A 17,644-nucleotide genomic window follows, 5' to 3' on the forward strand; every position below is an offset into this window, starting at 1 on the left:
AGGCTGAGAGGATCGGGTGCAACACACACTTATCCATGGATATGCCCTTTCGTTTTTAGTGGCCTATGACAAGGCACACTGCTCTTAAGTGTTTATTTCAGAGAAAGGAGGGTAAACAGCCACCATTCTTGAATCTGCAACTTGTTCTCTGCAACAGGTTTTCTTTAAATCCAGATACAGGATGGGAAAGGGTTTCGCTGCTAGTTACCGAGAAGTCTGCAGTAAGGTGACTTCCAGGAAAAACGTGAGTGGCAGGTCCCTGAAGTGTGAGTCTGTGGACTGCATGGTTGCATGTGAACTGCTGGACTCCAGAACTTTGGAGAATTCCTCGTGGCATCCACTTAACACCTCCCAGCTCCTAGCACGCCCTGTCAGGGTCAGGAGGAAGTTGTTCCCTGTTCCCCGCTTAGCAGAGAAACTGAAGAACATTGAATTCAGTGTGTTCAAACTGAGTGCTAAACAATTTCCAGAACCCATGGTGGTGCTAAACTATCTCCATGTTTCTAATATTTTTAATAGGTTTTTTTTTTTTTTTAATTGTTTTCATCACAAAAATGCAGTGTCCTTGGGGAAGGGACCCAGCCCTTGGCCTGCTACTTTCCAGGTGTTCTTTATCATTCAGATGGGACTCTTTGGTCTGCAGAAAATATTCTGTCTTGGCATGCTTCTGGACTGTAAGATTTGGGTTATTTTGTTTTGTATTTTGTTTATGTTTACATGCATCTTCTTGTATTTCCCTGAAAATTAAATAAAGTTTTTGGCCTTTTTAACTGAACAAAATCACCTCTTAATTCTCTCTGCCACCAGAAAACCCATCCAGTTGAATGGCCAAAGCCACACTATGCCAAGTGCAAGGTGAACTGCAGGGTCCTGGGCCCTCTGAGGACATGGTGGGGCAGAGGATAGGGAAGTTCCCACCCTCATTGGTGAGAATCATACTCGAGCTCCTCCCCGTTTCCCGCCTTGGCTTTTCGGGAGGCCTTCTGTGCAGTGGCCAAGGCTTTGAAAGAGATGCAGATGTGGGGGCCAAAGACCCACATCTAGCTGCAGATCTAGATGCAGATCTGGGGGCCAAAGACCCACAGCGTAGCTGGCCCCTCAGACTCTAGTAAGCAGGACTGGGCTGTCTTGACGTAGGGAGCAGCCCATGGCCATTCAAGACCAGGCAGAGGCTGGGCAGCCAGAGTGACCTCCCAGGAGAGAGGGCAGGAAGGCAGGCATCTCCTGTGCCTTTGGGGCCCCGCCCCACCAAATCAGCATGATTCTGAACTGTGCCTAGATCCCCTCGGGCAGACTCACCTTCGCAGCCAGCCAGAGGTACTCAGCACATCTAGAAAGTTTCTCTAAAGGTCTCCTTTTCTGCCCAGCTGTACCACCCATTTAGTATAGGCCTCAGCAATGGGAGCTCAACTGATCTCCCAGCCAGGGGCAGGGGTGTGGGCCTGGAGCAAGGGCTAGGGAGGCCCTGTTCCTGAGGAACTCAGCACAGTCCCCGCTGACTTGTCATCTTTCCATTAGCCCCTAGGTGGCGCTGCCACCCCCACCCCTGTGGGCCAGGTTGGGGCCCAGCTCAGCCTACAGAGGAAGCTGAGCAGACCTCATGGATTCCCGCTGCTCCTGCCCCAGACCTTGCTCCTCACGGACTCAGGGACCTGAGGCTACCAAAGGGCATCCCCCTTTCAACCTACAAGGCTCATCTGGCGTTCTGGCCATTGTCCAAGGCCCAGGTCATGTTCCAGCCCCCCATTCCAGGGAGTCTTCCCTGATTGGTGACACCCCACGCTACTCAGGACACCTGACCCTCCAGCACCAGCCCCCGCCCCAACACACATGCCTGAGCGCATGGCCGTACCTCCCTAGCCCTCCACACTGTACAGCACAGCCCGCAGGCTGGTACGAAATCACCTTTATTCACAATCACAGCGACCCACGTTCACAAAGGAGGCAGCAACTACCCCGCACTAACAGAAAATAGGACAGATGGCTTCCTCTCCCTCACCCCCAAGCCAGGCAGCCCCTGCCCTTAGGGCCTTTCCTTGCTTCTGAGATGAAACCTTTGTCTGGATGAGGCCACCCCCACCCCACCCCACCCTCACAGAAGGGGTCTTTGGGGTCAGTGATTGGGGAGTCTCCTAGTGGAACCGTGACTTCCCAATGGCCCATTGCAAGGCAAAGGCCTGGCCTGGCGTCCTGACCCCAGTGCTGTCCCACCAACCACCCCACAGCAGGCCCTCGCCAAAGAACTCCGAAGACTTACACAAGACTGCCCCCTCCCCGAACAATCATTTCACAGAGGTGGCAGCTGAGGCACAGAGGGGCTATGACCTGGCCAAGACCACACAACTGGTTGGTTGCCAGTTCCATGCTCTGCCAGCCATAAGGAGAAGCAGTCTCTGATGGGCGTAAAAAGCCATCTGAGGCAGAGGGCTGGGAGGCTGGGGAAGACTAGGCCAAGACTCTAAGAGCTGGCCCCAGCCCACAGCTCATCAGACAGGGTGGGCAGGGCAAGATGACTACAGCCTAACAGCGGGGGGACCTCACCCCAGAACCAGGAGTCAAGGACCCAGAGGTACTGAGATCCAGCTCCTAGTCCCCTCATCTTTCTGGGGGTGGAGTGTCTTTCCTAAGAACAGGCTCCCTGCCCCGACTATCACTAGGCTCCCCAACTCTGTTCCCTGGCCCAAGCTAGGCTCCCGTCCTTCAGCCTTCCCAGAACATTTTATGTCCTTGTGGAGGGGGGTACTCCTGGGCCTCCTGACATATTTGAGCCAGCTATGATAACTGCTCTAGCCCAGGAAGGAAGGGCACTTTGTGGCTCTGGTGACCCACCAGCCCCAGGGCATTAGGGAGGCTTAGTCTGCCTCTCTGTAAAATGGACACAATTTTTCAGGAAGCCTCCCAATTCAGCCCCTTTTTATGGAGTTCTAAATCGTGGTAAGTAGAACTGGCTATGGACTTTGGGGCTGGAGTCTGGGAAAGATTTTGAAGGGTGAATACCTCTGCTGCCCCCTCTCACCAGGCATCCCGCACACCAGGGCAGCATGTCTAGGGGCCTGAGGAATGAGAACTCACCAACCACCCCCCCGCAAAAAAAAACCCCACAAACCAAATAAATAAATAAATTAAAATAAAGGAAAAGGCTGGTATGATCCCAGGAAAACTCCCTGGCCCCAACCTAGGGCCCTGGACTCTCCTAGGGATTCTACATCTGTGAGCGTCAGCCAGGCCAGGACAGCACTGAGATGCAGGACAGGTCACAGAGAGTAGATACAAACCTGTTCTTATAGAGTCTCCGACAGAAGACAGATCCTGCTCTCCAGCCCACACCAAGGGGCGAGATGATTGGGGCAGAAAGGCTATGGCCAGGAAGGGGCCCTCCGCATCTGCCAGGGCATGGGCCAGGGACTCAGCATCTGGAGCCTTATGCAGCCTGTCCATCCACCCACCCTGGGTGAGGGGAATAGGGATATGGCATGGAGGCTGCAGTCTCCCTGGGCCGAGAGGTATCCACTGGCCTCCCTTCCACTGGCTGCCAAGCCCAAAGGGGCAGAGTAGAGAGGAAGAAGGTGAGTAGGTCAGAATGTAAGGCCGCAGCTCAGGGGCCACCTGGCCACAGCTGCTGTTGAGCAAGTTGTGCACTGCTCACAGGCCGCTGGCTGAGGGAGTAAATGGAGGCTGAAGTCCAATCCATACTCCACCAGCCAAGCCCCATGCCGTGGCTCAGGGTCACATCTGCCCAGAGGAAGGTACATGCTTTCTAAGTCTCACAAAGGTACCACATGGGCTAGAGGGACCTCCTAGAAGTCTGCCCCGATGGGGAAGGATTAGGACAGGCTGAGACCCCAGTTTAGTCCCTCGGCATGTAGGGAAGAGCTAAGTGCAGAGAGGAAGGCAGAGTATAGACTCTACTCCTCTCTGGCAGGTGATTTGCTTCTGCTCCCCACCTCCCTGCCTGCTACCCTCTTTTTCCCCAAATCTTCAGGGACCTCAGTTTCCTATGTTTAATGGAGAAGGGAAAAGAGTTTCCGAAACGAAGAAGAGAAGGGGCCCCGCTGGCTTGCCCCTGGCTGGAGCTGAGCCGAGTCTGAAGAGATGGGGGTGCGGGGCAGGGCGCCGCAGCGGGCTAGGAGCTTCGGTAGGTCTTGATGATGTCCTTGATGGGGCGGCGGCAGATGGGGCAGCAGGCGTGCAGAGCCTTCTTGAGGCGTAGACCGCAGGCATAGCAGAGGCACATGTGACCACATGTGTAGATGACCGTGTCCACCGCATGCTCATAGCAAATGGTGCACTCGTCGCTCCACTGGCCCGGGCCTGGAGTCACTGGTGACTCAGGCAGGCTCACGGGTGAGTTGGGGGCCGTCCCTGGGGATGAGGGAACACCAGTCAGGGGAAGATTTGATCTGATCCCACCGTAGGTAACAGGAAGGGAGCCCCCTGGCTTCTTCTCTCGCCCGCCATTTATCAAGATCTGCCTGTTTACTCTGATGGCTCAATTTCCTGGGCACGAGAGGGGTTTCCTATACTCTGGGAAGCCCCAATTCTGGCCCCTCAACTCCCAGACCAGGCCAGGGTGTCCATGAAGCAGTGAAAGAGAAGGGATGGAGGAAAGGGGCTCAAAATCTTTTAAGGCAGGCCTCTCCTGAGCTATCTTTTGATGTTCCCTGTGCGCTAAAAAAGTCCTTTGGAGAAAGGTACCCAGCCTGGGGACAGGATGGGATACACTCCAGAAATGACCACCCAACAAGGGTTGAGTGGGCCTGCTCCAGCTCCTCCAAGGTCCCAGCCCTGATACAGAGGCTGCATGCTTCCTCAGCCAGGGCTCGGGGTGAGAGGTGTGGTATAGACACCATGGACCTGGAGGGGCCAGCCCACTTACCGCCAGCAGAGCTCCCCAGAGGTCCCGAGCTGCATGTGCTGAGCAAGGGTTCGGAGAGGCGGCTACCCAGGGCACTGGGCGAGGTTGGCGTGGAGGCGGGGGAGCAGGGGAGTGATGGGATGCCCCGCTCGGCAAGGATGGTGGAGCCTGTGGAAGGGGAGGGAAGGATGCGCTAGCCACTCAGAGGCCCACTAGGAGAAAGCTTGAGTCTCTGCCCGCCTCCGGTAGGTTCCCAGGAGAGAAAGTGGGTGCCGCAGCCTCATCATACAGCCCAGCCACTGGGCTCAGGGCAGGATGCCATAAGCTGGCCCAACACCCTGCCGCAGCTCTGTTCCTGCCTCCAAACTGGAGGGCCACATTCGGTCTGGTATTACCACTTCAGCACTCTCCAAACAAGCTCCCTGCCTGGAAGCCCTTCCATCCTTCCCCATGCATCCTTCACCTTCAAGAACAAGGCCACCTTCCACCCGCCCAGCATGGCTCTTCCAGCCCTAGCTTCCCGCTCCTATCCAGAGCCCTGTGCTCTCCATCACTGTCTCCAGCTACTGCCCACCCTCTCCTCTGCACTGGCATCTTTGAAATGCCCTTCGCCATCTCCCACACTTGTTCTGTCCTACATTCTTTCCCTCTTTCCTTCCTTCACACCTTTCTCTCTCACATTCACCTCTCACCTTCCTGTTCCCTCTCTCCTCCCTCCTCCCTTCAACAAGTCCTTTCTGAGGGTCTACCAGGTACCGTGCATTGTGTATACATAAAACTGGGAACAAGACCTACAGAGCTCCTACCCCAAAGAGCTGACAACAGTCCAGGGAGCTTCTTGGGGCTGCCCTCAAAACCCCTCTTCTTGGCAGCCTTGATTCCCTGCAACCACATTACTCTATTGAAATAAACACTGACCAGCCACACGTAAACACGTGCAGGACTAAACAACCACAGATCCTGGGGCGATATTTGTTCTTTGCCCAGGAATGCAGCTTTGTCTCCCCAGTTAAACCATGGGGTTCCTGAGAGCAGGAAATCTTTTCACCTGTGACTCTCCCACAGGGCCTAACATAATGTCCTACACACAAGTGCTCAATGAGACCTTTTTTATGTTATTTGTTCTAATTCATTTAATAATCACTTTCTAGGAATACTCACTAGATGTCCACAGGATTTCTCTTAATAGTGTTCATAGTTTTCAAGTTAATCATCATCTCCTTCAGAAAGTCATATGTCCTACTTGCTTTTCTTGCCTTACTGCACTGGCTAGCATTTTCAGAATAATACTGCAAGGCATCACGATCATATTCCTGACTTTAATGAGAATGTTTCTGGTGTTTCACCTTTAAGTATGAAATTGGCTGTAGTTTTGGAGTGAAGGAAATAGCCTTCCATTCTCAGTGCACTTAGGTCTTCAACAGAGCAAAGCATTCCTCTGTGAGGTAAATAATTACCTTTCATATATTGTCACTGGTTTGTTTTTCCTTTAGAGTTAGTCAGGATCCCCTAAAACCAATTTGCTCGTTAAGACACCCAATTCTCCAAACATCTCAGGAGCACTCTATTTAGTAAATATTGAATTCTGGATGATTATTCTTCAACACCCATCTTGGCCCACTTACCTCTTGGGACATTTAAGTCCTGATTTTTTTTTTTTTTTTTTAAGCGTCTTCTTTGCTCTAGTCTAGTAAGCCTCTTTGGGTAACAGAAGCCTCACTGGAAAGCTACTTATCTATTATTAGATGATGCTGAGGCAAGAAAGTACCTTGCCCTTAATTTCATTCGTCTGAGGAGCAGTGTCTCCCACTGAGTGTAGCCAAATATCTTTGTACCTCAGCCTGATTTTTCCTGCACCCAAGTCCGATTTCTTTTTATTCTATCCTGAATTTTCACCCCTACTTCTTTCCTTCCTGATGTCTTTTCAGCTAGCCTTATTTCTTTTCATTCCTTCCTGATTTATCTTCCCTCAGTCGTTAACTTCTTAGCATCCCAGCTTCACTTCTTTTCATTCTTTTTTATTTTTTATTTTTTTTTACACCTACAGCACCTGGTCTTCCTAGGTGGTCTCCCATCCAAGTACTAACCAGGCCCAACCCTGCTTAGCTTCCGAGACCAGATGGGATGGGGCTTGTTCATTTTCATTCCTTTTTAAATTTATTTTTCACTCCATCTTCGTTTGGTCTCTGGACTAGAGTAGGAAGTCCCCAATGACTTTGATTTTACAAACTCTCACACACTCCAACAGCATTACATACACAAAAACACATGCATTTAGTTATTCACATGTGCCTATACAGTGTATGCTCATCTTATAGTGTAACTCATGCCCACTCACGTACACACATTATCACCTCCTGGGGTGAGGTCTAAGTTGGGGGCCTGTGAAGCTCAGGAGTCTCTAAACTTGTCTAAGCAAACTTGCTAAAAAAAAAAAAAAAAACTTCAGACGCCCAGGACCTATCAAGATCTACAGAATTGAAATCTCTGTAGGCAGTACTCCAGAATCTGCACTTTAGTAGTGCAGATTAGTTGTCCAAGTGAGTCTAATGAAACTAGCCCAGTCTACTGCAGCAGATTAGCAGACAAGCACTGGGAATATCTGCTCACTCTGGGGTAAAAGAGGTCCCAGGAGACACTTTGTGAAAAAAAAGTATTTCTGGTCAAATTAGTGTGGAAAAGCTATACACCATAACCACCACCACTTCCTCCTTAGAGACTTCACACGTGCCTATTAAAGGCTCTGAGAAGTTCAGCAGTAAAGAATGCCCCACTTTTTTTAAACTCAATATTTCCCAAACTTTTTTGATCCAACGACCCTTTTTCAATAAACACTTAACCCAGTGAACACTCTGGGAAACATGCGTTACCCTTAGTCCACATTCCCCAGTCCATTCAAACCCAGGAAAGTATGGCTCAGACTTCAGCAACCCCCATTTCCTCCAAAGCCCTCTGCTCAGGGATTCCCCACAGGCCCCTGAGCCAGGCGCCACCCTGCACATACACCTGGCACCTGACATACCAACCTCTTTTTATTTTTTAGACACACAAACATTCTTGAAGGCAGAGGCCTTTATTCCCATTTTGGAGAAATGAAAACAGTCTCAAAGAGTTAATTGCTGGTGGAAACAACATTTTCTCATTTTTAAGTGGCCACTGCAGTGTGTGTAGTTTTTAGATAGATAGATAGATAGATAGATAGATAGATAGATAGATAGATAGATAGATAGACAGACAGACAGACAGACATTGATATATCGATGTGTGGGAATGTGGGTTCATCAGCTTGAGTGGGACTCAATGATCCATGCTTTTTCTTCCCTCCCGAAGGTGCATCTGCTGAGACTGAGGGCCACAGACTAGAAAATGGAGTCCCGCCCAGAATTCATTTCAGTGAATGCAACTCTTTGGCAAGACCACATGACGAGGTGGGGCGGGATTGGCCCTCTTTTTCCCTATCCTGACCCACGCGTGGCCGGGAGCACTCACCGAGGATGCGGATCTGCGTGACGGCCCCGTGCAGGCCGAAGAGCATCCAGAGCGGCTGTGAGGCGTCCACGCACAGCTGCATGCCCGCGGCGGCGCCGTTGTGGCTGAGGTGCAGCTCGCCGTCGGCGTTGACCACCAGGCCCAGGATGTCACCACTGTGCAGAGGCCCGGGCACGCGGCAGACGGCCCAGAACTCCTTGCGGTCCACGAGGGCCTCAGGGCTGAAAGGCAGGTCGGCGGGCCGCAGCGTGCCAGGGTCGCACGTGGTGACGCCGAAGGAGAGCGCGCCGGGCCGCGCGCCGCCCGAGCGCGTGACCTTGACGAAGATGGTCTCGGCCACATGCACGGGCCGGCTGGTGAAGACGAGCGCGCGCTCGTCGCGCCCGTGCTCCAGGCGCGCCACCGTCTGCTCGTCCAGGATCCGGACGTGCGCGCCCGCGCGCAGCGCATGGAAGCGCAGGTCACCGTCGAGCTGCGCGGGGAGCGCGCGGCTGTGCTGCGAGTTGAGCGAGTTCTGCGGGATAGGGCAGCCGACGGCTAGCGTGGCCTCGTCGCTGTCCGCAGCGGGCACGTTGAGGTCGCACAGGCTCACAGAGAGGCGCGCGTCGTCGGCCTCACGTCGCAGTGACGGCCTCCGCAGGGCGGTGAAGGAACGCGGCCGCAGGCAGTCCGGCAGTACCAGCTCGCTATCTGCGGTCAGGGAGGAGAGGACAGGGCTACCATCAGGCAGGCCCGATGGGACCAGTCCCCATCGCCTGCACCCTACGACTAATCTTTAAAGTATGCACCATCAACACCCTTCCCAGACTTTTAAAGGCACAGAAGATGCTAAACTAACAAGCAAAGTTGGAAGACCAAGTTGTGCAGGGCATCTATTTAAGAATTAAGGCTCGAAGAAATGACACCAAAATTGAAAATGAGGGTCGTTATGACTTTAATTAAATTTAGCTTTGAATCCTAGTTCTAGAAATCATAGCTCTCTACCCCCTCATAGCCTAGCTCTCCCCTAGGTAATCAGCAACCCCCAAGGCAGCAGAAGACAATAGCCCGGACTTGACTAATTGTCACGAGGTCTGGACCTCTGGCAGCCTAAAGATAGCATCTTGACCTAAATAATGTTTCAGACACTGAGCTGGAAGGTGGAAAGACCCCCTGGCTACTTTTCCATGAAAATAGAGAGATGCCAGAGCAGACCTCAGAACTGTCCTCACCACGGGAAGAAATGGTTTATTACGCTTACCTCACCTCTAACCAATCATTTCCCAGCATGACCTCGAACCCCTAACAGCCCTTGACTTTTGATTTTGCCCTACATAATCTGTAACCTACATGCCATTGGAGAGCCAGGTCTTAGGGAGATAACTCTCTAAATTTCTACGTCAATATTAAACTATTTTACTTTCTATACTGCAAACTCCTGGCGTTTCTTTTGGGCTAGGGCACATAGGCAGACAAATTCAAATACCAGGGTCCCCATAACAAAATAAAAAAACATGATTGATTCTAAATGATACACTTATAAAAGATTTTTTTAAAAATTTAACTCTTGAAGCCCTCAATCTTTATCCCCAGTAGCTAGAACAGCCCTGATCACTTAGTAGAGAAGTAAATATGTGTTGAATGTACTGGTGACATCCCCAGAACTCCTCTTTGCACAAATTCTTATCCTAACAGTTACCTTTTGAAGTTATCCTTGCCACAAAAGGACAATGCAGTTACGTAAATTTATCCAAGCTAACCTTTTGAATGTGACTTAACAGGAAATCAAAACCTGTCTCTTTTCAACCACATACGTCATACAGACTGTGTTTTATAGAAAAGACACTTTAGCAAAAAGTTAATCGCCTGTCAGCCCCCCATCTAGAGAAAAATACTATTAATATTTGGATGTATGATCCTCCAGCCCTTTTTTGCAATATATTTTTCAGTTACTTTTTTTTTAATACAAAAATTGAATCATGCTATATAAACACCAGTAATTTTTAACCACTTATGGGTAACAAATCCCTTTAAAATGTGATAACTTTGATCTATCTCCTCCTAAGAAAAGTGCACATTCTCCCAAAATTCTGTGGATAATTTCAGGGCATCCGTGAATCACAGAAAGCCATTCATGGGCATGGACTCCAGACTAAGAACTCTGTCATACAGATTTCCTTTTGAAAACTAGCTTTTCCACTTTCTATGTCCTAAACACCTTTTCATGCCAATGAGTATGTTTCTAACACCATATTCTTTTAATAGCTGTGTTTTGTCCAGCTTTATGGAGTCCTGTAATTTATAATAAAAGTCATCATGCACAATGAATTACCTCTGCATTTCATCCTTTAAGCTTCCCATGGAGGTGTTCCCGCTGTACAGGTAAAGCTCAGAGATGTTATGTGACATCTGCCAAGTGGTAGATCCACGATTGAAGCAAGGTCTAACTCTCAATTCCACAGTCTTTGCTTTCAGCCCCTCCTTTTTATTGAAGCCCTTCTGTGGCAGTCCCCAAATTTGACTAGTGCCACAGTAGGCCACATTGTGGGCCAATCCCTCCCTGGGAGCCTTTTCTCTGAGTGTCCCCACAGGAGAATCTGTGCTTCCTCTCCAGGAACTGGGTAAGAATGGCTGGGGTGCTCGGTGTGGGAGCAAAGCCTGGGGGACTGGGCTGGTATACGCACCAGAGGCCAGAATTCAGCTCTAATCACATCTAGAGACAGTCCTTAAAGCCTCCCTGTTCTTGTTCTCCCCCACCCAGCCCCCCTGCCTCTTCCAGGAACAGTGTTGTTTGGGCCCAGGCAAGGAGAGAGTGCCGGGCCTTCCCCCCAAGTCCACTGTCTCTCTGAAGAAGCCTCATGGGGCCTAACTGGTTGGGATTTCCCAGCATCGTGCTTGGCAAGGAGAAGGGAGCCGACCGGAAAATACGATTATTCCAGGGAATTGACTCTGTGACAGTGATGGTGCAGAGAGGCTGGGGGGCTGCAGAGAGGCAGAGGCGAAGAGGGCCCAAGCAGGAAGAGGAGGCACAAGAGGCAAAGCGGGGACCTAAGGAAGGCTGTAGGGTTGACCTGGAACCCAGAGAACAGACCCTGTTCCCCGAACCCTCAGGGATTCCAGGCAATGCCCTTGAGGACTCTGGAGGGCTAGAGACAGAGAGGGAAAGGGACAGGAACAGCTGGATGAGGAAGAAACAAGTGGCTCAGAGATGCTCAGCCAGGACCTACAGGAACAAGGCTGTCATAGGGGTCCACACACATATGTACCCCCGCATTTCTCTCCCCACTCCACACACACTCAGGACAATCAGTCAGAGCCCATGGATCTGGGAAGACCCTCAAAACAGATTTCTGAATGGGGCTGGATGTCAGCTATCCTGATCTCTGCCCCGTCTACTTGAATATGGAACCCTCTTCCACTTGAATATGCCTACAACCAGGTGCTCACCACCTTCAAGGCAACCTGTGCTGTTGTTGGGCTACTCTGTCTTTAAGAATGTGTCTCCTCCTCCTTGTATTTACCTCTGGGGCTGCCTCTCAGCCCCATACAGAAGACAAATCTCCTCAAGGAATACTCAGACTCCCCATACACCTTCCCACCTCTTAGACAGACTCAGTATTGAACAGAACCAGACTCAGTGTTCCAGATGTGCCCTGACCAGCTCAAAGCACAGTGCAGCCATCATCCCCCCTGATATGTACGCTATACTCCTAATAATGCAACCTAAAAGTAGGTTAGGTTTTTAGTAAACAAAATCCATATTCTGGTAGGCAAGATAAGAGCATCATTAAGTGCAAGGGCTTTGAAGCCATCAGCTGGGGTTCAAATCCTGACTCTGCCATTTCCTGGCTATATGACCTTGGACAAATAGCTTAACCTTTCTGGACCCCTCTTCTTCAACAGTGAAATCAGCATTTACTGATTGTTACAAAAATCTATATTCTAATATTCCCCCTTGGGAGGAATGCTGTGAAGGTGAAGTGGAATAAGGTACCTAGGGCACCTAGTAGAGACCTGGCATGAAATAATCAGTGGGTTCATATGAAACACTGTTATTATCTTTTACATGCCACGTGGCTCAGAAGAAAGTGCCTGGCCTTCAGGGTGATTCGGGCCTGAGTTTAAATATCCGATCCAGCACTTGGCTGGTGGCCTGTGGGTAAGCAACTTCCCTCCAGCCTCAGCTCACTCACCTAGAGAACAGGGGTAATAACACCTGCCTTTCGATGTTGTTGAAGGGATCAGAGGTAGAGTGAGAAGCCCCTGGCACCTGGGTACCTGATAAATTCACATATTACTATTTGCTCAGGTTGAGTCTGTCAGCCAAAGTCAGGTCCAGCTGCACTCAGGCAATTAACTTTTTGGACCTAAATGTAGGACTTTATAGTGGTTATGATGGATACCCAGGATATAATCACTGAATAACATCCTGACTAAAGACCAGAAAAAAAAAGCTACAAGTGGAGATTAGAGGAGAGAGAGAGAGAGAGAGAGAGAGAGAGAGAGAGAGAGCGAGCGAGCGAGCGAGCAAGCGAGCGAGCAGGAAAATGACCCTTTCGTATTTGCTTGAAATATTGTAGGAGTTGAGAGAGGAGGTACAGGAGATGGTGGGAAACAGCTAAAAACAGAATCCCTGGGGCAAGTGCCCAGCCCAAGTATGTCTTCTCTCCCATCCCCTCCACCCTCAGGGTCAGGAGCAGCTGCAGGCCGCCAGCAAGCTCCAAAATAACAATCCCATCGGTGTGCCCAGCTGCGCCAGAGCCTTGAAATAGATGAAACTTGAGATCGAGGAGCTGGTCAGAGCACCCTCCGCAGAAAGAACAGCAAGGGTCACGGCTGGGTGAGCTGACAGCAAGTCAGAGGTCAGGGAAGGGTTCAGGCTCCCAAAGCCTGGGAGAACACCATGGGAGCAACCTCAGCCCAGGACTGTGCCCTGGGGGGCAGCTCGGAAAAACCAGGCAGGCAACCTATAACCCTAAGCAGTGGCCCCACATTTGGAAGCAACAAGTTATGTAATCTATGCCCGGGACACACAGCTGCCCACTTTGGAGGTTTTATGATGGGGGAGGGGCGGCACAAGGACAAGAGAGAGGCCGCTAAACTCAGTCCCCTCCCCATCCTCTCAGGAAGGAATTTGTCATCTTAAGCTTCTGCCTAATCTGGTGCATGGCAGTGGCTCTGCAGATCCCCTGGGCCAGGGCAGAAACCACCGGGCCCTGAAAGGGGCAGAGAGACCCGGGCTAGGGGTTTCCTGCCCTCAGGGTGGCACTCAGGGCACCCACTCACTGATCCACTGTGTGCCCAACCCTGGGCGGAGATTAAGGAGAGAGGGAGAAGCCAAGACCTGGAGAGCCAGTAGCCCTTAGAAGGATTGAAGCTTGGAGGCATGAAAATATTTGAACACAATTTGTTATAAAATTTTAGTGTCTCTGGTTAGACAGGGACCTTAAAGGAGAGGAGGAAATCTACTTGTCTCTGCCAAGTTCTCACCCAGGCTTGGCTAGAATGCCCCTGGTGACATAAGCAGCTCACCACCTCCAAGGCTATCTATCCCTATCTCTGAAGAGCTATGACTAATGTTAGAGAGCCTCTCGTTGCATGGATCCTTATGTGGCCTGTATCCACTCCTTGGAGCTCCCTTTAGAAGAAGAGCCTTCTCTTCTTTAAGATAAATATCTCTTTTAGGATAATGCTCTCCAACTGAGGCTAAGGTCCCCCTTACTGTTTCAGAGTGAGTCAGAGACAGCATCTTAGAGGAAAAAACAAGATTTGACCTGGGCCTCGAAGGACAGGAGGGTTTGGATTGACAGACAGAAGCAAGAGACACTCAGGTGGGAAAAGTGCATTAGCAAATGCCTGGAGAACAGTCTGAGCAAGGCCCGTGAGGAGAAAGAAAGGGAGAGGAGGGACGGGGCCAGGCGGAGGGCACTAGGGCCAGCTCACACCCGGAGACCCACCAGGCCCTCCCACGAGCTGCCATCAGTGCAGGGGAACCAAGGCAGGGCCTGAGTACTTGGGGTGGGAGGGGCGGCAAGGGGCTTCTTTGAAGCAGGGCTTGCCATCAGCCTGAGTCTTGTTTGTTTAGATGCTCACATCCGGAGCTCTGGATAATCTTTAACCACGGGTCAGCCTGCAGCCTCCAAGCAGGCTGGCAGGTCTGCCGCCCGTTGGGAAGGTGCTGCCAGCCCACTTACTGTCTTTGTAAACATCCTCCTGCTGGTCTCCATCTGGCATGGGGCAGGAGAAGGAGCCAGGAGGGCGGGTGCATGACTTGGATGGGCAAGGGGTTCTCCACCCCTCTGGGCAGTACCCCGAAACCCACACCCACCTCCACCCTCTCCATATAAACCCAACCGCAGGAAAGCTAGGAGAAACAAACACACTTTCTGAGGCTCACGGAGAGAAGGGCGGAATGTCCCAGATTCACTCAAAGTCACAAACTCTTAGAGTTACAGCATCTTCAAGCCACAGAATCTTAAACGTATAGATTCTCAGAATCATCTGGCCTGGTGGTTCTCAAACTTCTTTAAAAAGTGGAACCCTTTTGTCCAACAGAACTCAAAGCTCTGGAAGAAGTCTGAGAGGTGGCCATGGAGCCCTAACACTCAGTAGCTGAAGAGATGCCTCTGCGGAACCCCAGTGTTCCAAGGAACGCAGCTGCAGGGCCACAGATTTTGTTTCAAGGAACAATTTAAATTTCATGGTTTGACTTTCATCCAGATACAGGGACTTGGTTTTAAGGCTCCCTCTTCCAATGACAGGACTGGCTTGGGGGTTTGTCTATTCTGGTGATTTTTTTTAAATTAGGTATTCCTTTTTAATCTAAAAACAACAGCCCTTCCCATTTGTGTAAACATTTTTACATATTCGCGAGCCTCACAGACTATCTGTGAGGTAAATGGTGCATGGATAATTACATCCAAATAAAAGATGAGGTGGTTGAGACACAGAGAAGCTGAGAGACCTGCCCTGAGCTAGTGAGTGGTCAAGACTTGATTCATTCAGGTCTCCTGCTTCTGCAATGAAGGCTTTGTCCTGAATACTGCAGGGCCCAGCTCCTCTCCTATACACACATCCCGTCCTGGGTGCCCCAAGATCCCCAGGACTAAATCCTGGGCTAAAGAGATTCTAGATGGAAACTATTTCTGGACATGAGAAACGGTCCAATATTGGCAATTACATATGGTTGCACTTTATATATATTCATTCTGGTAGAAAACTGAGTGCACCATGAATAAAAGAACCAGACAAAGCCCTCAAGAGCTCCCAGGGAACTACCGTGCAAGCAAACCCACCCTCACCACTGAACCATGATGCTGAGCACCCCATCACCCTTCTTCCCCAGCGGGGACCCTGGTGACGCATCTGTACTCAACATTACAGCTGATCCCTGAGGGTTTGAGCTCTTGTAAGCTCTATTCTAGAAGTCATTGGAGGCCCACAGTCTCCACACTTGGGGGGAACCCAGACTTAATAAGGGGACCAGAAGGACTCATATTTAGAGGACCTGGGAAGTAATGTAGCCTACACTCCAGGGCTTAAGTTCCATCTCCACCAAGCTGTGTGACCTTGAGCAAGTTATCATACCTCTCTGAGCCTCTGTTTCTTTGCAAAATGGATACAATATTAACTTTCTTTATAACATATACAAAGAGGATTTACGCTGCCTTCTTAAAGAGCAAGACAATGCATAATGCAGAACTGCTGATACCACTTAGACTTCCAAATGCTTCCGGTGGTCAGGAAGAGGAAGGGTCATCGAGAACAGCAGAGGTAAGGGAAGGCTCCTTGATGGTGGGGAGATTTTGGTGTTGGGGCCTGATATAATTGTCAGAATTTGGGGTGAGCAAAAAGGAAATACCTGGAAGAGTCTCTGAAGCAAAAGGAATAGCAAGGCATTTTTTCAATCAAGAAGAAATGAAAACTGTCAAAGAGGAAGCAATCGTGAATAGCATCCTCAGCTCTCCCCCCGCCACCCCCCCACCATCCCAAGAGCTTGGCTCAGGCTCCTTAAACTAATATTTGCCTCTCAGCCCCTGGCAGCCATGGCTAAAGGTAAATATTGGTTTAGCCTGAGAAACGGAAGCCCCAGATGGCAGTGTGGTCCTCAGCTGGCCAGGGAGGGCTCACACTCTTTGTGCCACCAAGCTAAGCTAAGGCACACCCTAGAGGGGGGACCTGACCCAGGGCCTATCTTCAAAGAGACCCAGGCCCCTCACTGCAGGGCAGCCAGGCTGGCCCGCCACCCCAGAAACTGGCCTGGCAGTAGCCTGGCCTTCAGTAAGCTACCCTGAGAGTCTCCATACATCTCTCTCCTCAGTGGGGTTTTTAACCAAGACCTGGGAACCTAGGCATAGGTAGGGAAGAAGCAAAATGTCACATGCCCTTGGGAGCCCCCACCTAATGCCCTCTTAATGCCCTCCTGGGCTCAGCCACTACCATTTTTGATGTGGCAATAAGTCTTCTCACACCAACCTTATACCCAGATCTGCCTGGGAGATCTGAATTCCAGGCCGGCCTGGCTTCTGACTGGCTGGGAAAATTTAGCTAGGCCCCTCGCCATCTCTAGGCCACATCTCCTCTTACTGAAAAACCTGACAGCACAACGGCACAGAGGTGCTGGAAACTTTCTATTCTCATGGCTCCCCAATCTCCACAAGACACTCACTACCTTTCCGCTCACCCCTCCCCTGAAGGATCTGCTCTTTGAATGACCACTGATTCCCCTACTCTGTGCCTATGCACACCCTTCTTGTCTAGCCTGAATTGTTCCTCCTCAACCAGTCCATTTTTTTCACTTCCCTTGGTTCCTGACTTAAAACTCATCTCCTATAGAAAGTCCTCCCGGATTGCTCCCCAGCTGCACCCCACCCCACCCCCAGTCTTAGTCTTCGGCTACCCTTAATTGCAGAATTGGACTTAGGTTACCTCAGAGCAGTTCTATGCTTGAGTAAAAAAAAACTAAACTCTTCAAGAAGAGAAGTTTTCAATTCTTGTGTCTTCCCCCACTCCTGCACAGTGCCTGGGCTATGGTGGGCATGGAGGGGTGCTCAGGAGCACCCTGTAAGTACATCTTGGCTCATCTGCTTTCTGCCAGGACCCATGGCTGCTCCTCCTGAGCCAACATTTCTGAGAAGAGCCGAGAGAGCTTGAAAAACTGGGATAGGAGCTTATCTCTCCAAGTATTAATCACCCCATTAAACTTATATTTATTTAGTTACTGGCGGGTCCTTCTTCCTGGAGGTTGGAAGCTGTTATTCTTGGAGATACCAGCCAGGCTTGAGCCAGGGTGCCCCAAGGGAACAGGGTGATCTGCTGAAC

At 50.6% G+C, this 17,644-nt stretch overlaps 1 protein-coding gene across 1 annotated transcript in view; it reads right to left on the reverse strand.

Annotated features, from left to right (window-relative positions):
- Window positions 1–2,156: 2,156 nt before the first annotated feature.
- The window catches only part of NEURL1 (neuralized E3 ubiquitin protein ligase 1), a 70,574-nt gene continuing 55,086 nt past the window's right edge, over window positions 2,157–17,644 (reverse strand). Inside the window, exons 4-6 of the mRNA XM_006920889.3 lie at window positions 8,345–9,034; window positions 4,877–5,023; window positions 2,157–4,362 (exon numbers count right to left, since the gene is read on the reverse strand). Coding sequence (XP_006920951.1) covers window positions 4,124–4,362; window positions 4,877–5,023; window positions 8,345–9,034 — 1,076 coding nt within the window. The 3' untranslated portion in view covers window positions 2,157–4,123. The remainder of the gene's footprint in view (window positions 4,363–4,876; window positions 5,024–8,344; window positions 9,035–17,644) is intronic.

This window comes from Pteropus alecto, unplaced genomic scaffold (assembly GCF_000325575.1).
Source record: "Pteropus alecto unplaced genomic scaffold, ASM32557v1 scaffold177, whole genome shotgun sequence".
NCBI lineage: Eukaryota > Metazoa > Chordata > Mammalia > Chiroptera > Pteropodidae > Pteropus > Pteropus alecto.